The sequence below is a fragment of the Pipistrellus kuhlii genome, unplaced genomic scaffold (assembly GCF_014108245.1).
Source record: "Pipistrellus kuhlii isolate mPipKuh1 unplaced genomic scaffold, mPipKuh1.p scaffold_m20_p_11, whole genome shotgun sequence".
NCBI lineage: Eukaryota > Metazoa > Chordata > Mammalia > Chiroptera > Vespertilionidae > Pipistrellus > Pipistrellus kuhlii.
The window spans coordinates 7,983,392-8,006,539 of record NW_023425416.1 but is presented as its reverse complement, the minus strand read 5'-3'; the positions used below and the strand labels follow the sequence as shown (position 1 = coordinate 8,006,539).

Here is a 23,148-nt window from a genome sequence, read left to right as displayed (position 1 = left end):
ACGGAACAAGAATCCAACAGATGATAGAAAAATGATATAAAATGCAGGAGAGCTTATATTTCTTTCCCCAGAGAAGGACCCATTTCCAAACTTGATAGGATATAGATTTTTCTCTTTGGGGTTAAGGGGAGAGATGAGTTTCTTTGTTTCCAGACAAACACAGCTAATTTGACTTTAGATTCCACCTGAATACCCAATGTGTAGACTTTTAAGTGGTCAGACACAATATTGGAATTTTAGAAGGGAAAGGCATGTTACTTGAACACGTGTCAGAAAGATTGCACTGATGGGACAGATAATTCAGTACATTTTATAAGATTTTTATGTCTGAGTTGGATACTCTGCTGTTCTCCTGGGGCAAATTTCCCCAGGAAGAGAGTCACATAAAAAGCCACAATGCAAGCTCTAAAGAGAATTTCTTCCTGTGATGCAGACTTTATTTGAAATGCATTTGGACTTTTTCCCTCTCTCCCTTACAAGTACTTCCTATTAGTTGAGGCTGGTTCTTTAAAATTTAGAGAGCATGACTCAGCCATATGAAGGGCCCACACCTGCTCAGAGCCTGAAGGCCAACTGGCCGAGAGCTCCTGTCCACAAGGAAGGGCAGTAATGTCTGTGTCAGTGTGTAACATGAGGCCAAAAATATAAGGGTCACTGCCACCCCCATGCACACCTTCCCTGCTACTAAAGAGCTGTATTCAGAAATTAGTAAAATAGAGCTACCCCTGCTACAGTCTTCTCTCTCTCTTTGGGGAGGGGAGAGTCAAAAAGTCCCAGACATCCACACTAATAAAAGATAAATATGCAAGTTGACTGTACCTCCACAACATCCACCAGCCAATCGGGAGTGAGTTTGCAAATTACCCAAACAAAGATGGCCGGTTAATTTGCATATGCAGGCACAGAGCAAAGAGCAAAGAGTGAAGACTGAAGACTGAAAAGGCGTGGCTTCTCCGCTGCAGTCAAAGTGGAGAAGCCAAGCCTTGCTGCAGCCGAGCAGAGAAGCCTAACCTTGAGGCGTGGCTTCTCTGCTGCAGCGGGAGTGAAGGCCTGGGTCCCAGGTGCTGGAGGAAAACTGGTGCCAGCAGCCAGGGGAAGGAAGTACTGTTGCATGAATCTTTGTGCAATGGGCCTCAAATAATGTCATAACAGGTGTTTGTGTATGTGACAGAGGGAGAGGGAGAGGGAAGAAGGTGAGATTGGAGTAAAAGGAAGAATAAAAATATGCAAAAAGCACTCATTTACTCCAGGTAGGAATTCAGACACACACACACACACACACACATACACACACACACACACATAAAAGAAACCATTGTGTGACATGGACGAGGGGTGAGGATCAACACTGGAGGCAAGAACCCAGTCAATCAGGCAATCACTGTATCCAGGGGAGAGTCAATCACACCAGAACTCTGTTAGTGGCATGAAGAGATGGAGAAATGGATGGACTTGAGACTTAAGGGCACTGACAGGGCAGAATAACTGAATCCTTGTGATGTGCTCAGTAAGATGGATGAGGGATGGCTTCTAAGGTGTTGTCTTTTTATTTTATTTTATAATATATATATTTTTTATTTTTTACAGAGAGAAAGGGAAAAAGACAGAGAGCTAGAAACATCAATGAGAGAGAAACATCGACCAGCTGCCTCCTGCACACCCCCTACTGGGGATGTGCCCGCAACCAAGGTACATGCCCTTGACCGGAATCGAACCTGGGACCTTTCAGTCTGCAGACCAACGCTCTATCCACTGAGCCAAACCGGTTTCAGCCTGAGGTGTTGTCTTGAGCAACTGGGTGGATGGAACCATTTACTAACTTAGGGACCCTGGTGTAGTAACTGGAGGAAAAAGGGTTCCATCTGATGGCCCAGTCACTCAGATCTAACCCACAGGGATCCATCCCATTGTTCCTGCGCACAAGCAGCCCCCTGGCTCCTTAGCCATCTCCCCGAAGAATATTTGGACACATTTTCAGAGATTTTTAGGACTCCTGCCCTCTTACATCTGCTTGCAGACTCATTAATCTGCGCAGCCTACTTTGGATTGGGGCGGCTGGCATTATGGATTTGTTAATTGCTGATACAATGTACTTTCTCCACAGGCCATATGTGGAGAGCAGCACTGGCATTCAAGAAATGTTAAATAATAATGTAAATGAGAAAATTCCCCCATCCCAGTATTAAAGGGATCCAAGGAACATTGACGCACGTTGCCATCATCGGAGCCATTTGATTGCCTTGTCACTGTGGGACAGTGACCAAAGTGATGCTAATCTAAATGTCATCTGGAAAGAATACTGAAAATATTATGGTGAAAATTAAGTACTGCAACCTTAGGAGCTGATTTAAAAATTAGAAGATACAGTGATTTACAGCTGTCGATTTTATGATTGCCAACTGCAACCAGTTGAACATATATTTTCCTTTTCCCTTGCAGAGAAAACAGGTTCAGTTTTAAAGAGCCGGCCCAAACTAATGTTCCCTCAATGAGTGGCCCTCAAACACTGCCACCAGTAAGGAATCACTTGGAGAGATTAAAAGCATGGTGTTTAGGCCATATCCCAGATTAATCAAATCAGCACCTCTGAAGGTGGGGCTAATGTGTCAGCATTGATTAGGCTCCCCAAGAGAGTTAATGTGCAGCCACGTTTGACAACCAAGACCTTACAACCATGGACTCTGAAGGCCAGATGCCTTACCATTACCGGGAGAAGCTGATTAGAAGTGCAGGTGCCCGGCTCCATAGATAATAATGAATATTATTAATAAATAATACTTAATATTACTATGGAGCTATCTTTACTTGCTGAATCCAATTCTTTTAGGATGGGACCGAAAAGATGTATATGCAGACCAGAGTGTGGGAACCACTGGGCAAGTTGAAAATCAGTAGTGCAACTATTATGCCTTTAGACACAGAACAAATTTGTGTAAAAGAAACAAAAATCCGAAGGAGAGGGGAGAAATTTCAGCCCATCTCCTGGGAGTTTTTGTAAGGCTTCCCCCCTTCCAGGGGAGCCATCCTGTTCTTTGTAGGATATTTAAAAACATCCCTGGCCTCTACCTGCTAAAGGACGTTGCACTAGCCCTGTCCATGTGACAATCAGCAATGTCTCCAGACATTGCCAAATGTCTCCTGTGGGGGAGGCAGACCATGCTGGGTCAAGAACCACCACTGCATTGGGCTCACACACATATTTGCTATGGGGTAAAGATGCCAAACATGTGCATGGTTCCATCCCTTGCAGTGGATGAGCTGATGGAGGACAAACATCTTCATGGCTGACCAGAGTGTCTGTCTCCTTCGGATTAGGTGTTTGCGATTCCCATAGGCACGATATTCACAGAGAAGGGACACAGGCTTCCAGGGAAGATGGGAGAGACTCGGTCATCCACCCCTGGGCACTCACTGATACTTTCCAGCTGCAGCAGGCCAGAGCTCTGCCTCCACCTTTGGAGCTGCTGAGTTAATAGCAGGTTAAAAAGTTAATAATTAAGTAAAGAGCAACTCGCTATCTAATCTGAAGATGGCTGTGAGGTGACAATAGAAACAGGATCTATTGTTCAGTTAAACCCAGTGAAAGGGCCGTTTGTGTTCGTGAGGCATGAATTCCTTCCTAATCTGGGTCAACGAATAGGTAACATCTCTACATGCAAGCAGTGCTCATCCTGGTGCCACAGGTCAGGAAAATGGGCAGCACCCAGGACTGTGGGTAGTGTTCAAAGGAGACTCTCCCTTGGGTGATCTAACACTTCAGATGCAGCGCGGGTTTTCTCCACCGACTGACATTGTCAGGAGGGCCAAATGGATTTTCGACATTTTTAGGACAAAAATAGAAAACTCTTAAATTAATTCATGACTACTATATATATCTCACCTGAGATGTTTAAACCCTTTGCTCTCCGAACCATTCTGGACATTGGCTACCAGCTACTCGATGCTACTTTGAGGCGGAAACTCAATTGCCCGTAATCACTAATAAACTGCAATCTCCCCTGAGAGGGGACATCCGAATGATATGCTAGAATTCCGATGTCCCCTGACAGGGGACAGCGGAGTGCAAAGGGTTAAACTCATACCAAATGACTGAAGCTGGATCTCACATGTACAGTGTTAATGCAGGGCAGGCAGGAAGGCATGTAGAGAGGTGCCAATGCAAACTCCATGTCAGAATAGTCATGCTTGCATTAGACACACACACACACACACACACACACACACACACACACACGTATTTGTTATGTAAGTGACCAAACGCATCTGAGCCACAAACTTCTCATCTGTTAGATGAAGGGAATAACAATACTTATAGGGATGTAATAAGGATAAAATAAAGTAATATATGTAAATCGAACTCCACACAGTGCCTGGCATGTAGGGAGTGCTTATTAAATGGCAGCAAGTGTCTTTACCTTAATTAAACCTTATTTATGAAATCTGACAATGTACTACTTCCTTTGCTATTATAACCCATGGAAGATGATATTAGAGATAGGTGAGATATTACCGATGCTATGATTCTGTGTACTCATTCTGTTGATGAGAAAACTGAGGCACAGAAAGGAGACACAGTAATCCTAGATATACATGGAACAGGCTCTAATACTCAGATCTTTAGAATCTATGTACAGTGCTGATATATGCAAAGAGAAAGACCTTAGGACTCAGAACATCCAGGTTGGCTGCTTCCACGAGAGAGTCATACAGTTTAACCATCTCAAAATGGATATAAAAATAGCCAAATTGAAAATGTTATAGCAAGTGAGATAGAATACATAAAAGCACTTTGTAAACTGCAGAATGTTACATAACTGATCCTTAATATTACGATTTCTTCTTCTTTAAAAAATGCAGGCAAACATAGACCCTAGACACATATAATCCTCTCAAAGTACCATTCAAAATTCTTTTGGATAATTTTTCATGGCACAGGGTCTAGACCAGGTCAGATTCCAAGTGTGACCATTCGCTCTCTGTTCTGTTTCAATTCTCATCACTCTCAAAAGCGGCACCTTGGACAGAAGCCAGAGTCTCAGGGCACCTGCAACATTCTCAGGGCACTTTCTTACTGGCTGCAAACCACGGTTGCCTTGCATTGCGACCCCCACAGGGAGGCACACATAGGAACCCCATCTCCTTTCCAGCCTTACAGACTGCAAGTTCAGAAGACAGATATCCATCCACATGGAACCAGGGCTTTCTGTGACCTTCCCTGTTAGACCTGGGTACACTGACGGACAGCTTGCCGCCTGCTCTAGGAAGCGAAAGTTGGCATTGTCATCTGTCTGCCTACACACGAACTGCATACATTTCAGGGCTTAGAAATATTCCAGTGGATAAATTTATACTGAAGCACAAAGCACGCCCGCTTGTGAACTCTGTATGGCGTGGCAATGCCAGCCAGGGCCATAAAACCAGTTTCAAAACCACAACAAAGACATTTGAAAATATGAGTGTTAATTTGGAATGAGGGAAGGGAAGGTGAAGAAGAACGCATGGGTAACACGGGAAATAACTGCAAATCTAGTTTTAAGGGAGAAAAAGCCACCAATTTGCCATTTTACCAATTCACATAGAGAGTGTCCCTCAAGGTCACAGGAAACAGGAGAGGAGAAACACAGTTTTGGAACTTAAAAGTGCCTTCAGGGTGAGCTTATTATATAAGCGATTCTACTAAGAGCCATTGATTTAGTGAGAGGCTTTATTTTGTGACTTTATTACAAATTGTATTTGAAGATCAATTTCTTTCACAAATTAGTGTGAAACGGAGGGGAGCTTGCCGAAAACGATAGAGCTGCTATAAATGTATAGACCCGTCTTATGCCAACACATTTTATTTGCTCTTGAAGCATAATTTCAAAATTATAAAGCACGGGTTGCTTAATATGAATGACTTGGTAAGGTACCAGGACCCCAAACTAGATGCCACTAAAACAGCAATCTGACTCATGATTCTGTTTATATATTGCTCAATTAGTTTTTAAAAATAAGGACATGTTTCAAGAGGCACTAAACACCTGACTCAAATTCAGCCCCAATACATGGCATCTTCACCCATTGCTAGGATTACTTTTAAAGCGCGCTTTTGACAAATGTTAAAGGGAAAGAGACCTCAGGAACACAAAACGCTTGCTGTTTGCTTAGGTTCGAGGTGGTGCTTGTGAGTGGGGGAGGGCGTAGGGGAAGGTCACAGACATTGCAAAATACAAGCCAATACACATGTCACATCTTACCTTCTGGGCTCTGGGTTTGCCTGAGTTTTGAAATCTTTTCTTCTTTTACTTTCCTTTTTTGTGTCTTTTTTAGCCTCTGGTTCAGATGGGGAGGGGGTTTTGCTCCCTTCGGGGTCTGTGTGTGGTGGCAGCCCACTAAGGTACACATGCATTTGTTGACTTTGGAGAGGGGGTGTTGGCACGGGGCATGCACAGAGGGTGGCCAGGACAGGAGAATCAAGAGCCCACACACATGCACAAACAAAAGAAATAAAGAGAAGGATGCATCAAACAGCAAGAGCAAATGCATTCGAACCAAAATAATAAGGAAAAAAGATGCAAACTTGCATAAGGAAAAATCAGAACTGAAAAGAAAATAAGAAACCCCAAACTGTTTCCATGACAAGATGTATAAACCTAACTGTGAAGCAAGTGGCAGTCTTACAATATGAAATCCAGACAATGTGTATCATAATTCATGATGATGTTTACCAGGGAGTTTACAACAACACTTCATTATTTTATAACACTTTCTTATTCAGTAACATATGTAGAATACAGTGTGACAACCCAGAGAATATAATGCAACTTCTCTCTCTCTCAAGAATTCAGTCCAAGAGGCTGTAACAGATAGTCATCAAAGTGTACATATTTATAAAAAGCAGAATTATGCGCAGATACGTCTCAGGTACCAGGTTTTCAAAAATATCCTTTGTGCAAATAAAAGGTCCTATGCAGGGCTAGTGAACCTGACAATAATGGCAGATGATAAAAACCTGATTGCCTGCTAACTATGCAAACCTACAATGCTATTGTTATCTAGCTCTAAATGCTAAAGGTGTGTTTGATAAAATCCACCCCCATTAGAGGGGAAAAAAAAGGCACAGAACAGATCCCACGGACATTCCTGAGTTGCATAGCTTGCACACATGAACATGGCTGACATGGTTCTGACCAGAAATAAATGCAGTCAATTCAGGATTCCCTCACATGAGAATTTCTCAAAGCAGCGACCTTTGCATCAAGGGCCGGGCTTCTGAAGCACCTAGCTCCCCCTGGGGGTGCCTTCCCTGGTGCCCTGGGGGGTGCTCTGGGGTGAGGCAGGCTCGTCTTTGCAGCCATGGGAGGCTAGTGCATTGGGCTAGCAAACTGGCTGTGGCAGTGTTGAAATGTATTCCACGTCTTCAGAGCCAAATGGAAACGTTCTTAAATTATTTGCTGTTTTGCATTATTCAGAACTTGGATCTCTTCCTCCAGGAGCTGGGCAACGTCTAAAGGAAGAGAGTACTTTGTACAAAGTTAGGAGAACGGAGGCTTTGGTCTTGTCTATAAAACCTGTAAAATGAGCCGAAACCAGTTTGGCTCAGTGGATAGACCGTTGGTCTGCGGACTGAAAGGTCCCGGGTTTGATTCTGGTCAAGGGCATGTACATTGGTTGCGGGCACATCCCCGGTAGGAGGTGTGCAGGATGCAACTGGTCGATGTTCCTCTCTCATCGATGTTTCTATCTCTCTATCCCTCTCTTTTTCTCCTCTCCCTTCCTCTCTGTAAAAAAAAAATCAATAAAATATATATTAACCCCCCCCCCAAACCTGTAAAATGAGGGGGCTGCTCATGCGGTGACCTCTGCCGTTCTCCCCAGCTCCACGGCGACACTGACGGCGCTGTGACTCTCTTTGCCTTTCAGCGTCCCCTGCGTGTGCCAGCTCTTGAAATGGACTCGGCTACCTCCCTGTGCAGGGCATTTGCACAAGCTGCTCCTTTTCCCTGGAGCTGTTCAGCTCCTACGCTTGCTTCAGTTCTCAGCCCGAGCATTGCTCTGTCCGGGAGGCCCTGCTGCCGACCTGCCACTCCCTGGAAGTCCTGTTCCTTTAGTAAGTGCTGTCATGACATCTTACCCCTTTTTACTCAGAGCACGGATCTTGTGTCCCTCTGCCCTTGTTCCGTGTTTAGTTCCTGTTCATCCTGCATGTTGAATGTCTTCCAGAGTGCCTGACACTCGGTGATCATTTAGTCTTTATAGAAAGAGTGATGGTAATAGCAAGGCGGACCTTTAACCCCTCGCCAGATCCCAGACAGGTGCTGCGCCCTTTCTGTGCCCTTGCATCCTCTCATCAGCCATGCGAGGACATGACTGTCCTGTTTACAGAGTGAGAACTGGCACAGAGGGTACCACACTACCACCAGGTCATTGGTAGCAAGTGTAGGGGCCGTGATCTAGACCTGGATGGCTCTCACTTCACAGACCCCCTCCAAGTCCCTGTGCTGCTTCCTGTAAGTCTCTGGAAGGAAAGGAGAAGAACCCAAGCTAGGCCTGTGTGTTCTGTGTCTGTGTTCTGTGTCTGTCTGTGTGTCCCCCTGAGAGAATGGGGGAGGGCAGAGGGTTGGCGGTGACCCTCAAAGCAGGACCAGGCCTAAGCCAGGAACATGACCTTGAGGGGTCTCTGCGGCGGGCGCTCACCTGTTCCCGTGGACGTGGGATGCGCAGAAGGCAAAGCTGTAGTGCAGGAGGGTGGGGTCGATCATGGCTCCGTTCTCCGCCCGCTCCAGCAGGTCTCGGAGGTAGCAGAGATGCCGGTGGCAGCCTCGGACTCCGTTCCGGGCGCAGTACTCATCGAGCACAAACACCTGCCCGGGACTGAACCAGCCCTGTGAGGGGGAATAGAGGAGAGACTTTCTTTTAAATACGGGTGGTTGTAGTCCTTCGGGAGGGCTACGAGAGCTGGGGGAGGGTGAGGGTTAAAAATAGCCCGAGCTGATTGCTCAGCGAGTGCCCGCTGTGGCACTAACCACTGGGTGTGCTGTCCGGGGTAACCTCAGACCAGCCCCATGTGCACGTGCTGGTAGCCCTGGTGATGGGTGGGGACTCCAGTTCTGGGAGCACATGGAATTTCCCAGAATCCCAGAGCTAGTGAGTGGAGGTGTCTGATTAGCAGAAAGCATGATTCCAGAGGGGGTCTTCCACTTCCCAACACTGATCTGTACATCGTAGGAGAGTGCTGGTATGGGCATGGGGCAGTCTCCATCACTGACAAGAAAAGTAAAAACATGAATGCCTTAACATGGGACAGTGCTCCCTACTTGGCAAGGAGCTTTCAGCGGAGCCCCAGGGCAGGCTTGTGGGGGAGACAGGGCAGATTCATCTTTGTTCAACTGATGAGGAACTGGAATCAGGGCTAGTGAGTGACTCACAGACACCACCAACAGAGGCCGGACTCAAACCAGCTCTGTCTGACTCCATGTCTCCTGGTTTCCGTACTCTGGAGCATTAAGCTATACTGTGACTGGCCTATCTGAGTACCAGGACTTCATAAACCCTCCACTTTGGAAGCAAACATTTGGGGGGAATATAGTCAATAATATCGAGATAACTATGTATGATGCCAGGTGGGACATCCTTGTCTAACTACTATACTGCACCTCAGAAACACATACAGAATATATTGAATGCCAGCTGTCGTTGATTTTTTAAATAATGATGATACTTTTCCAAAGAGAATAACATACTAAGTTTTGAAGTAGCGAGTTAAATGGAGAGGAGCTTTTGCCTTAGCCCCTCTATTTGTCTTATTATTTATTTGTTTGCTAAAGGACCAGGTGAAACTCTGCCATAAAGGAGAATCTCCTATTTGAGCAAAATGAGAGGCACTAGGCATGCAAGAAAACAGATGCTCAGAGAGGCCGAGGGACTTGCCCTTCAAGGTCACCGTGGGGCCAGCCTGAATCATGACTGACTACTTTTGGTTTCAGTACTTTTCTGAATCAAGAAATAAACCACTTTAGGTGGCCGTTTGTGAGCTGGGGACTTAGGGTTGTTTTAAATATAATTTTACTCGGAGGCTCTTCTCTGAGTCACCTTTTGAATACTGCTTTGCCTCGGGAGGGAAAATGCAAAAGGAGGAAGTGACGGGGTGCAGGTAGAGGCCACAGAAGGGCAATGAGGGAGGCCCCTGCAGCCCTTGGCTCTCATATTAGTGATCTGCAGACGCTTCCCCTGACAACATGCAGCTCAGCAATGCATCCAACGAGACGGCATCTTTCCTATTTCAAATGATAAGTTACTGCAGAGGGCGGGAGAGTAGTCGAGGCAGTGGGCTGCCCCTATAGGCAACTTCTTTGCCACTCCATCTGCTACCCCAAATGCTAAATCTCAGAAACAACACTGCTGTGAAAGATTAAAATATATTTTCTACGACTCGGATGACACCACGTCTTTTGTAGATGCCAAAATAGCTGCTTTGAAAAGAGTTGAAGAAATATCAATTAGGAACTCAGTCGAAGACACAGAAAAATTTATGTATCCCTGCTGGTCGGTCTCCAAAACTAACTGAAATAAAAAGATTGTAATAATGAGAAAATGGGATAGAGAGGCAGGAGATAGGGCTTTTTAATTGCTGTTATTTTCTGAAACTTTGGGATGATGATTAATAGATATAGGTATGCAAATGGGGAAGGAAACAATTTTATGCTATTATAATTAATTCTGGATTTGGGAGCATATTTGCAAGCTTATACATGACTAATAGAGCACAGTTTCAAAATCAAAATTTTATTTCTGGTTTATTTATTTAATTTTTTAGAAAGTCAAGTCTCCTTAGTGATAAATTTCTCAGTGAAAAAGAAAATTGGCTTAAAAAAATGATGATGTAAAAAAAAGTCCTGAAAATAATACAGCTCAAAATTTTTTTTTCAAGAGAATAGAAATTATATGTGAAGATAATGAGTAAAGTTCAGAGGCATATTCTTACAAGTTTCATGTGTGCAATTTATAATTACACAAAAGATCACATAATCGTTGGAAATACATTAGAGAAAAATTGCCTTGCAATGCAAGGTAAGCTCCCCCCCCCCCCCCACTTTAATGTTTTTAAAGTGAAAATGATATTTTCTTTTCCAATTTGGCAAAGTTCAGATTCTTCTGGTAAAGTGATTCCAAACCTGAGATAATCAATGCATCTTTTATGAGATGTAGATCAATAAATTATTCCACATAATACTGCTTTGCTTTTTAAGACTATTTTATCTACTATTTTTAATATTTTGGTCTCGGCTACAGAAAAAAAAGAAAGAGTTTAAAATAAAAATTAGTTGGAATAGATTTAGGATGTAGCTGTGCCACTTAAAAAGGGAAATATTTTCATTATATGTATGTTAGTATCCATGATATGTTAAGTATATCATATTAATTACTTAAGGATCTCACATTAATAATATGCAGATATTATCATAAACCTAGGAGCAGAGATGAGGCTTTTCCTCTGTGTAAAGTCATTTCTTCATTTCCCTCACCTTTCCCATCTATATAGTGGAATTCATAACATTTACCTTTTAAAAATGAAGTACTTTATGGTTTGCAGAAGAAAAGAAATTGGGTCCTTTTTAGGCTTCCAATTTTGATAATACAAAGCCACAAATGTCTCTTCAGACATAGCAGTGTCTTGAATTTAACCGATTTAAATCTGGGCTTAAAACAGAATTGCAAGAGACATGCTCCATTGCTGGGAGCTGGACTTCCAAACGCCTAATGCGTCATAAAGACTCCCCTCGAAGGATGAAATGCTCTAAATGCCACTAAGAAAAAGAAGCCACCCACCCAAACCAACCCAAACCAGTTGAGCTTATGCAGAATCAAGTGGAGTTTATGTGCAAATCACTTCAATCTTTCAAAAATAAACAGAAGGGACACATTCCCTTCGGAGACAGGAGCACAGGGTCTTATCCGGGATGGGAAGGCAGGCGGATCTTAAAGTCTAGAAACCCAGTCGGGTTTTACAAGTTCTCCACCAGCAGATGCCAAACTCGGTTCCCCTCTCAGGAATATTTCTCATGTAGCAGCTGAAAAGGGGGAAGCTCGGATACGGAGGCTGGGGAGTTGGATCGTCTCTACTGACAACTTCCTGCCGACTCCTTTCTTTGGGAAGGAAAAACTATCCCGACCCAGGAAATCAAGGACACATTTATCATTGTCAAAGGGGCTCTGTCCTGGAGAAAAGAGAGCTTCTAACAGCAAGGTAAAGAAATGTTTCATTAAAAAAAAAAAAAAAAGTCATCGTGTTTAAATTGCTGTAGACCAAAGAATATACTTGCCAGGCAAGAATAGGAATCATTAAGTCTGTGATCCAAAGTAAGGCGTTGCACCATCTCAAAGAGGGAAGCGTGGTCAAAGTTACAGGGGTTGGACGAGATAAATTCATCCATGCCATGCTTTTGAGCTCTATCTGCGTCTGTTCATTTATACATGTGGAGAGAGACACAATTTAGAGAAACACATCACATTTTTTTTTGACATTTCAAACACACAGGAATTCACTAGGCACTACAAATGCTAGCTGTTTCCCGACCCCTCCCACCAGCACCCGCCAGATAGTCTTTCCACCTTCCCATTGTCAACTTGCATCACTTACTGGTGAGTTTATTGCATGTAGGCAAGAATATATTGGCATCAATGTGTTTATCAAATGATCACAACTCCAGTGCCTTTATGCCGTTCTTTACAGACTAAGCACACGACCGTCACTTCACCTGCTTTTCACCGAACACTGAAAGCAGATCGGATCTTTGCTTCCAGAAGCCTATTGAGCTCTGCAGGTTTTGAATAGATTCTGCCATTCCAGTGGTTATGTCTAGAGCAATTTCTCTACAATTGTTGGGATCATATGGGAAAGGGTTAGGCTGATTTTCAGCGAAGTGACAATATTTGGATCCACCCTTCCAAGTCCCCACTGCCAATTTGGTTTCACAAAAAGGTTTGGGTCCCCACCCTCTAAAATTAAAAAATAATAATAATAACAATAACAACAAAAAGATTTTTATTGAAATCTGGAGAATAAGCTAAAAGGGACTTAGTTTGGGGTAGCCTTTGCCTGGGTGTACTCAGCTAGCAAAGCTTATGGAAGAGACAAGCCAATGCACTTGGCAAGGGCTACAATCTGCCATTTATTGTGAATTAATAATCTCAATGTATTCACACCTTCCCTTACAGGGCAAAGGCTGTAGGCAAAACCTCCTAGGGGCTACCTAATTAATCTCAATATGTGTAACAAAAATACTCTACACTCCATCGGCAAAAGAACGCAGAGAATCCAAGCAAAGCCTGACGAGGTAGGAATGAAGGTCTGAGGCGTGAAAGGAGTCAGCTCACTCCTCCTCACACTGATTCTCTCTCCTGATATGCAGACTGTGGAGAAAAGGAATCTTGTTTCACATTAAGCAAAAGTCTTCATTCCCTGCCTGCTCTGTTCTGCGTGTGGGGGCCTGCCAGGGACCAGGAACGCTGTCAGGGCACAGGGAAAATCGAGGTTGGACTTGAGAGGGTGTTTGGGTAATATTTTCATACAGGGTCTTCCTTCCAGGCAGCTTTGTCCCCCTCCTGTGCTTGGGGAATGGCTGAAAACTTGGGTTCTGCTAGCAGTGTGACTTTAAGACGATGGTTTAAGATTTATTTAAAGTGATGATTTCTCCTCACATTATAGATTTTGTGGATCTAAACAATATATGCATGGAATGTTAGGTTTATGCCTCCTTATTGTCAGGATTTCCAAGTCTTCAGTCATTTTTCCACAGAAGCAGCAAGTGGTCAGTGTTTGAGCAGAGTGTGCTGTGTATGCCCGAGACGCCCAGAAGCGACTGTTTCCAGCAGGCACGTGAAGAACGAGGATTTTAATAGCCAAACCGCTCTGTTCGGAGGAGAAAACCCAGGCTTCTAGAGGGAATATCGCATGTGCAGGAATTATATGAGAGGATCTGAAAGAATCCTCTTGCTGTGTTAACTGTCAGAGTTGTATTCAAGGAAGTGCTTCCATGTGAGGTGAGGGGCTGTGTTTAGGAGGATTCTTTTATCTGGTTGTTTGGTTTCAAAGCTACTTTCTCCCTTGACTCTGGGTGGTTGGCAAGAGAGGTGGCCAAGAAGTTGGTGCTGGGGACAAAAGCTGGCTGCTTCCAGTGCGTGCCTGCATCTGTGTGTGTGTGTGTGTGTGTGTGTGTGTGTGTGTGTGTGTGGTGTGTGGTGGGTGGTGTGTGTGTGTGTGTGTGTGTGCTTCTCTGGCCGAAGACAAGTGTTTAAAGCTGCTCCGACTTCAGGTCCCTCCTATCCACAGAATGGCATGCCTGCAGTCCAGGGGTATCTCTGCATCGCTCAGCTCCATCCTGTCGGCCACTTTAAATCAGGAGAGACTCACGGGGGAGGGGGCAGGAGGGGGGGAGGGTCTGTGTGCATGGATGGCTCCTCCGGTGGCACCCGGCCTGCCTCCCCGTTGGAACAGACAGACAGGCCTTTCTTAAGTAGCACAGCCTCCTGCTCTGGGATTTCTCAGGAGTCTGAAAGCGGATACATCGGCCCGGCCCTTTCTCTGCCAGTTTGGCTCAGCTCTTTTATCGCTCCCCAATTATGCTGGTGCCACCGGTTATTTAGCTCAAAGAGAAGGGGGCTCTTCTGTGGCTGTTAGAAAGATGGCACGTGCCCTACGTCTCTTAGTCTTTCTTTTTGGGTTGAACTACTCGCAAACTTCGCGATGAACTGTTTCGCCTGCTGCCCACTCAGGAAGCGGATCTGCAAAGGCGACTTGGCTCCCTCGCAGAGACCTGGCTGCAGATCCCCACGCCGCCTCCCCGCCCACCGCAACGCGGCTTCACCTGCCAACTCCCAGCCCGGAGCACATCTGAGGAGCAGTCCTGCTTTTATGTTTCCAGCCCGGCTTACCGAAAAACAGGCTGTGGCTGGGTTTCTTTTCAGACCTCCACATACAGATTCCTTTTCCCACCCCCCTTTCTTTTCTCTCTCTGGGCCCTCCTGTAGAAAGAGCCTGGGATGGATGTGGGGGTCTAGATTCAAGTGTAAGCTCCCCTACAGAATAGCCGTGGGCTGCCGGCTGAGAGATCTCGGACCCTCCGCTTCCTGTGTGCAAACTGAGCTGAGCTTTCCGCTCCCTTTCGGCTGCCACTGTCGTTTGGCCACCTTGTGATACCTACACACATCTTCTACATGTGTGGGATGGAACTTAATGGAGCGGTGATTTCTAGCAAGCCAAAGGAGCAGCCTCTGGATTTTGCTGAACACAAAATCGTCATTTACTCAGAATCAGGCTCCTAACCTTAATAACGGTTCCAACAACTCAAGAGCACTTACAAGGGTGGCTGGCTCCCGTGGAATCTTTGAGAGTTTCATTGAGCTTGTTATGTTCAGAAAAGTGAAAGAGGAATGCCATTTTAAGATGTCAGTGGAAGGGATCTGATTTTTAAGTTTCTTTCAAGAAGGGATTTTGTGTGTGTGTGTGTGTGTGTGTGTGTGTGTGTGTGTGTGTTGTGTGGTTGTACTCACTATATTTCCAGAACCTAGACTAGTCCCTGGCACATACATATTAATATAATGAGTTTATTTCATCAAAATAAATAAATGCACTCCTTCAACAAGTATTTTCTATTTCTTGATTCCTTGGAATGTTGACATGCCACATTCAACGGGAACAAGTTTATTGAAGCTAAAATAGCAGGTGGCTAAGGGGGTGGGCTTCGGGGTTCCCAGACTGACTCTGAGGCCAGCTCTGCCTTGAAGAGTGTGACACGAGGCAGGTGGATTCGTATTTCTGAGTGCCATTTCCTCACCTGTTCGCTGAGCTTAGTGTGAGTCTCCCTCAGGGGGCTGGGGAGAGGCTGGAGGAGAAGGGCTGGGAAGCGCGGGAGCCTGGCACAGGGTAGGTGCTCAGTGCACTGTCCCTGCGAGGGAATGCACAGGCTTCTGTGTGCTCCCGAAGCCATCCTGTTCATGTGCTCAGGGAGTGACGGCTGCCTCCAGCTGAAAGCTACTGTGAGCCACAGGTTGCTCCTTAAACTGTTTCCTGCTCTGAAGCTGGGAGTGCTCTCCAATCACTCCGCTTGATGCTCCTCCTGGCCCCTGCATAGCCAATGCCCAGATCCTGTCTTTGTGTTTTCGCTGGGGTCGCTCCAGTTTCTCTGCGGAGTCCCTTGGTGGGTGATAGGTTCCTTGCGGGTAAGTTTCTGATTCTGTAACTTCCCCTGCCAGCCTCCAGAGGAGCTGCCCTTCGGAGGTGCTCGCTAATGGACTTATTCTGACACTCCTGCCCCACAACACTTCCCCACCGACTTGAATAAGGAGTCACACACATGGGGATTCAGATGGCATCTTGCAAATCCCAAAGTGGGAACATGTGCTCTTAGGGGGGAAAAATCTCATAGGAGGAAACAGAATTGTAGGTGCAGGTGTCTTTGGCTACCGTTCAGACTGTCTGCCTGTGTCTCCATACATGTCTAGGACCATATGCATTACATATGTTGTCTATTTTAAAATAAAACACTGCAGTGGTCCAGCTGTTCCAAATTCTGTTTCAAAGAACTTGTGGGTGCTTCCCAAGCAACACCATATAGTCATTCTTACACTGTCCCAGACTGTTCTCCTCCAGTGCCAAACATTAAAAATTAAACGCTCTTTGCAATCCCATTTCCCCCTCTACAAACAAATGGATTTGGTAGATTAAAAAAATAAAATAAAACTCCAATGTTGACATTAACAAGGGGGAAATAGCCCAGAGACAAAGTGTAAGAAAGTTAATTTTTGACTTCAGGACACCTTGGGATCACTTCCTTTGCCAATGTTTGGCAGGTGTCAACAGAAGGAACATGGATTTTAACAGTAGGGGTGAGCAAATGAAAGAACTAGGAGAGTGAAGTGTCTGTATTATCCCTTGCTTTAGGGAGATGCATACCCATGCTCTTATTATTACTACTATTCGTCATCATCATTATTGTTATTTAGAAATCAAAGATTGACGGCTGCATTTTACGGATTGACTTTCATCTTTGCCCTTTACCTTTTCCAGCCCTGGTTGGGCAGCTCCTAAGCTGTGCTGGATTGGCAAGGGCTCCAACTGTACTGCAATGGGCAATGCAACTGTATAGGACCTGCAGCTCGGGCATAATCCAACACATCTTTCAAAGGATGCTGCTTGTTTTACTTCTGGGAGTTAACCGCATCAGGAGTACAAAGTCCTTTATAGCCTGGGTAGGAGACTGACTTCAGACTAAACTTAGATGGGTAAAGCTGGCACTGGCACCTAACTGCACTCGGAAACTTAGCGCACTAGCAGCAGTATCAAAGGCACAAGCACAGGCTGATGGACACAGAGACTTGTGGAAGAGAGCTTCCAAATGGAAATAACCAAATCCTTTAACCCATGTTTGCTGAGAAACAATTTTGGTTTGGCATTTAAGCAATGTTGAAAAAATATCTATTGATTAAGTTCAAGTGATGTTCCTGATTGGCCACCCTACCATGTATAGTGTTCTGTAATTGATCATGATGTTTGATATTCTCAACCATGTCATGTTTGATATTCTTTTCCCTCCCCCCTTCACAATGGGAATATGTATATGGTATTTTTTCATGATTTCTTGTCTTAATAACAAACATAACGTGGTTTTGTTTCAGATATAACCATTTTTAGATAAATTTGCAATAAGGTCTACCAAATAAATGCAATTTTCTTGGAGGGAATAATAGAGCTTTCAGTTCTTCATTCTATTGAGATTTTCTTATTCTAACAGCTAAAAAAAATGAAGACAAAAGTTCAATCTCTCTATTTTGTAATATTACATTTTGGGACTTTTTGTGGGCTGGAGAAAAAGAAATTCTGCTGCTGGGAATAATTATGATTGTATTAATAAGCTGTGTGAGAGAGGCTCCTTTCTTTAATGAATCCCTTTTACAAGAAGCTGGAGGTAGCTGTTTTATCTCTGAAATTCAGAGCACTGTTATGGCTGTTGTGACTCCGGCTGGATGCTAGAGGCAAGAGAATAGCTAATGTAACTAAAGTCACTGTGAACCCAAACTGCAAATTAAAAGGTGACTTTGTGTCTTTCTTATATGGAAAATGTGTACTTGTCATATCTGCTTGACAGTACAAGAGTGAATGTATGGTTTGGACAATAACGAACAATGACAGTAGTCAACCTCATCAGAAGACATGAAATAAAGAAGTGACAATGATTAATGGCAGCTGGCTGTTCACAGAATTTTCGAGAAGAGTTTTTCTTGGCATGATCAAGTAACCAGGGGATGTTGCTGTGGCCCTCCTGAGCTCTTCGCAGCAAACAAAGGACTGGTCCTCCCACGCCTGCTGCCCTGGAGAATCAACTCAGTCCCTTGATAGTCCCTCCGACTAAATCCAGCTAACTGCATGGCTGACAGAGGATGGCTTCTTCAGAGGCTATGAAGGGCACAATGAATTTTGCAGAAGCTTCAAATTAAAAACTATTATGGCATATGTGCATAAAAACCCATGGACACAGACAATAGTGTGGTCAAGGCCTGAGGAGGGGGTAGGAGTGAGGTAGAGGAGGGCATTGGGGGGACACAGGAGGATATGTGTAATACTTTCACCAGTAAAGATAAATGTTTTAAAAACCTATTATGGTAATACACAATACACACAAGGGGATAAACATGTGATGTGTATTTCAATGTTAATTTTTATAATTCTTTTTAAGACAGCTGCTTTGAATAAAAATCATAACAGAGTTTTTGTTAATGATTTCATAGTAAATCAATGATATTTTATTTTCCCTGCAGATATTTTATTATCACAGCTACATTTATGTAGTTATTTGCAGAGTACTTGATGTTTTTACATGCCCTACAACATGAGCAAAAATACATTCTCTCTAGCTGACTGAATTAATATGTTAAATGTGCCTGAAGTAGTTAATAAAGAAATGAAGCTTCATTTATCGTGGCCCATTTAGGTCCTATCATGGTATTTGGAAAATTTGGGGCCCGATTGTGGAGATTTGTTCCTTTAAAAGTTCATTTTTTTTTTTTTACAATGAGAAGGAAAGTGATTTACAGTGTGGTTTGGGGTCATGCAAATTAAGTTAATATTGAATTAATTCTTTGATATCACACTCCTGCAATGTAGCAACTGCAAGTTGACAATACAAGAATATATAGCAAAAATCTCAAGAGATAAAACTGTAGAAAGGAATTAAGGCAAATGAGTATCTGGAAATCTACTAGGCTAGCAATGCGTTATTGTGCAAATACATGTAAATTTACGCAGAACAAAATCCATTCAGTCATCTATCCATCCATCCTTTCTTTCATTCTTTAAAAAAAATAAAGCAAAATCCTAAATTCCCACAAAGTTCACATTCTATGGTAAGCTTTTAAAAATGCCTCATGAGACATTCAAAGGAAATAAAGTTACATTATTTATCTGCTTGGAGTGTTAAAAAAAATCTGTCTGCTAGCCAGGGGTACATTTATGCAAAATAAAAGAAAAAAAATAAAGGGGAAAAAAGAAAGCAAATTCAAGAAACAAACAGAATTAGAAGAAGGACTATTATTAAATGATCAGGAAAAATGAATTGACCTACGACTTCTAAATCAGCATTCAAAATACTGAAGTACATATTTGCCTGCTCTCTTGACCAATTTTTCTAGCTCCCTCTAATGTCAAGTCTGCCTCAAGACAATTTTTGGTGGTCAGGTTTTCCTACATGAACAAAGAAACTGTATACTCTCTTTTATTCATAACTCAAATAGTAAAAAAACAACAACAGATTTTCCTAAGCTTTAGGTTTTGCTGTTTCAGGAGTATTTTTAGAAAAAGTAATACAAATACAAGTGATGTTGAAGAAGTTACTGTTGTCATTGTTCTTGGGGGAGTAGCAGAGAGACATTCGAGACCGGAAGTCAAAGCCCTCCCTGGCACTGGGAGATTGTGAACAAGCTACATGGACGCAATCCAGTCCTTACTTTCCTGTTTTTGTGAGTGGTAGTCCCATGCAGTATTGCTCTCCTTTCAAAATTAATTCTCCATTGGTCTTACTTAGAGCACACCCTCAAGCCAGGTAGAATTCATTCTTTAGTGTTCAATTAAGACATTTACTTTATTAATGGTATTCTGCAATTTCTTAAAGTTTTGCTCCATTTCCTACCCCACATTTCTGTTGGTTAAGGCAGCTATGGTTACCACACCATTGGGACACTGACCACTCTGGTCTTTGGGATGGGAAAGGGAAAACAAAAGCAGCAACACAGTGTCTGAGAGCAGGATGATCTGTTTTCAGGCATTAAGCAGTCAGGTGGCTGTGAATTCCATGAAACAAAGGCATTATGTGCCATTTTGTTGTGATGTTGATTAATATTCTTGGAATGGGAAAAAATGAAATGTTAATCGTTGGCTTTACTCGGAGGATCATTTGATGCCAATATGAAAGCCAAGGAGAGGAGGCAATTATGCACACGTCACATGCATCCTAGTTTCAGTATGAAGCTTACATTTCAAACCTGAGGTTAGGAAAAGAACATGAAAATTTTTACTACAAAGTCTAGACAGGAGAAAGATATAAGAGGAGGGGGAGGAAGCACATTGCAGGTGTCAGATAATCTAGTCTGATTATCTGAGCTGTGCTAGCTATAGGGGAACACTTACCCTTCAGTCCAGCTAGAAGTTAGCAGGGTAAGAAGGAACAAACCAGAATAACATAAAGACTAGCAACAAGGCTCAGGAAAGCAGACAGGAGTTCTAACCTAGCAGCTAAAGTTCTTGGGTTTGAGCAAAGATTGAACAAGAAAAACTTAAATGAAACAAAACAAAACAAAAACAAAAATTAACCCCTCCCCCCAAAAAACCAACAGTAACCAAGACCCCTCTAACTGTGGAAGACTGTTCAGGTGGAAGCAAAAACAGAACAATTCTCAAAAACACTGAACTTTGGGGATCTATGATGTGATAAAAAATTATTAATTGCAAAACAGACATTAAAGTGAGACTCATTGCAAGTGATATAGTAATCAATTGACCAAATACAAAGCTTAAAATGCCACCCCCTCCCCCTCTGAGGTCTGGTTTTCTCCATTCCTCTGACACAGGGATCAGGTGTCTCCATAAGAGGCCACTGGCATAATAAATTGTGGCAACACTCAAATACAGAGTTGGACATAGTTTCCAAGGTAAGCACTATTGGCCTTAAAATTGGAGAATTGCAATTAGTTGTTAAAAAAAAAAGTTGCTTAACTAGGCACTGACTTAATTTTTCTCAAATTTTAACCGAAAAGTGGGGGGGATTAAATCAACAACATCACCACACATCAAGAAAACAAAAGAACAAAAAAGTTAAGGTTTGGTGGAACCCTCCCAAAATCATTGTAGAGTCATACAAACTAATGAATAGCAGGATCTATTTTTTTTCCGGTATTTACAGTTGAATATAAATACTCCACTCCACTCTTTCTTAGATGTGTCTTTTCATTCTGAAATTGAGCTTTTGAGATTGCAAAAACTAAAAACTGCACCCAGAAGTTCGTTAAACTGAATTTAGAAAGACCCAAATAAACTCACAATTACTCCCAAGTTTCCCAATCTGTAATATGTTTCATTCTCGAGTTTCCCTTGAACAGACAGTGACGTGACAGGACTGGAGTGTTTATTTTTTCTACCCCAAAAGTCCTCCCATTTATATGTAGCTTCCCTTTGCCATGGAAATACTAACAAAGTAATTGCAAAGTTAACTCATTGATAGACATTCTTAAGAATTTTTTACTTGCAAGAATGGTGAATACTTTGAACATATATTCTAAGACAGGATTTGATGAGGTGTGTACAGAATAAAGTATTTAACAATGACCCTTACCTGTCAGAAGTCAAGGAAACCTTTTTAAAATGCAATACTTGATTATTTTGACTCTTTTTGTTAGAGAATCTGTGATTGACTTTAAGCATGTAATGAGACACAAAGCAAATGGGTGTGGAGACTGAGAAGGTGCGTGGAAGATCAACATTTTCCACCTGTTACTGTGCTGGGATTGTTGTTCATTTCCTTATAAGCTGGCTTTGTAGGACCAGGTGATCAGTCTGCACCAGCTTGCCCAGGACTGAGGACACAGGCCTGGGGACACAGGATTTGGTGCTAAAACCAGGGAAGTCCTGTGCAAGTTTGGATGAGTTGGTTGCCCTTAGGTTTGACTGATCTCTTTGATAGTGATAGTTTAAATTTAACAAATAAAATGCAGCTGTGAAGTACCGTATTTTTCGGACCATAAGACGCACTTTTTTCCCCCCAGAAGTGGGGGGAAAAAGTCCCTGCATCTTATGGTCCAAATATAGCCTACACATATACTTTAAAAAAAAAGTTTTTTTACTTGCCCGGCTCTGTGTGGTCTCTGTGTGCTTGCCTGGCTCTAAAATGGTTCTAAATGCTGCTGTTTACTTTACAGGGTTGATTACATGTGTTTATGACTGTGATGTTGGGTTTTAATGCACATAAAATATTTTAGGACACTATTTGTTTCAGAATCTTTTTTTCTTCATTTCCCTTCTCTAAAAACTGGTGCGTCTTATGGTCCGGAGCGTCTTATGGTCCGAAAAATACGGTAATTGTGATGTAAGTCTCATAAAATTATGACCCCTAGAATTTTGGGGGTATAGGTATAACCACTCATGGCACCACAGAATGTAACATTCCTGGTTCCCTTTTTGATCTTTCTCATGTGTTTCATATACTTGTAACTGTAGGTAATCAGGTGAGGAGCTGGGTTGGTTGAGTCCTGACCTGTTACCAATGTAGGCTTCTATCGGGTCTAGTAATAATTAATGTCGTTTTTAAACATTCGTTTAAAATCTTGCTTGGCGTTGACTTGTATTGACATAACCTTCAAACACGTGGTATCTACAGAACGTGTGAAGTGCAATTAACAAGTTTTGCTTGAAAAAGTTTGTGTTTGGTTTGGTTTTTGTTGCAAAACTAGGGCTAAGAAGATGGCGGATGAAGAGCATATTCGGCACTGCATGCTTTACGAGTTCCAGTTAGGAAGAAAAGCAAGTGAGGCTGCAAAAAACATCTGTAGTGCTCTTGGTCAAGATGCAGTTAGCGCCAGAAAATGCCAGCATTGGTTTGAGAAATTTCGCGAGGGAAATTTTTC

General features: G+C 43.0%; 1 protein-coding gene across 26 annotated transcripts in view; it reads right to left on the bottom strand.

Annotated features, from left to right (window-relative positions):
* CADPS (calcium dependent secretion activator) overlaps positions 1 to 23,148 on the bottom strand; it is a 410,937-nt gene that overhangs the window by 122,618 nt on the left and 265,171 nt on the right. For 19 of the 26 annotated variants that reach the window (XM_036430652.1, XM_045578989.1, XM_045578980.1 and 16 more), the window contains exons 12-14: positions 20,660 to 20,671; positions 12,303 to 12,439; positions 8,677 to 8,864 (exon numbers count right to left, since the gene is read on the bottom strand). In XM_036430652.1, the coding sequence (XP_036286545.1) occupies positions 8,677 to 8,864; positions 12,303 to 12,439; positions 20,660 to 20,671 (337 nt within the window). The remainder of the gene's footprint in view (positions 1 to 8,676; positions 8,865 to 12,302; positions 12,440 to 20,659; positions 20,672 to 23,148) is intronic. The other 7 variants (XM_036430660.2, XM_036430656.2, XM_045578978.1 and 4 more) reach the window with 1 other exon arrangement.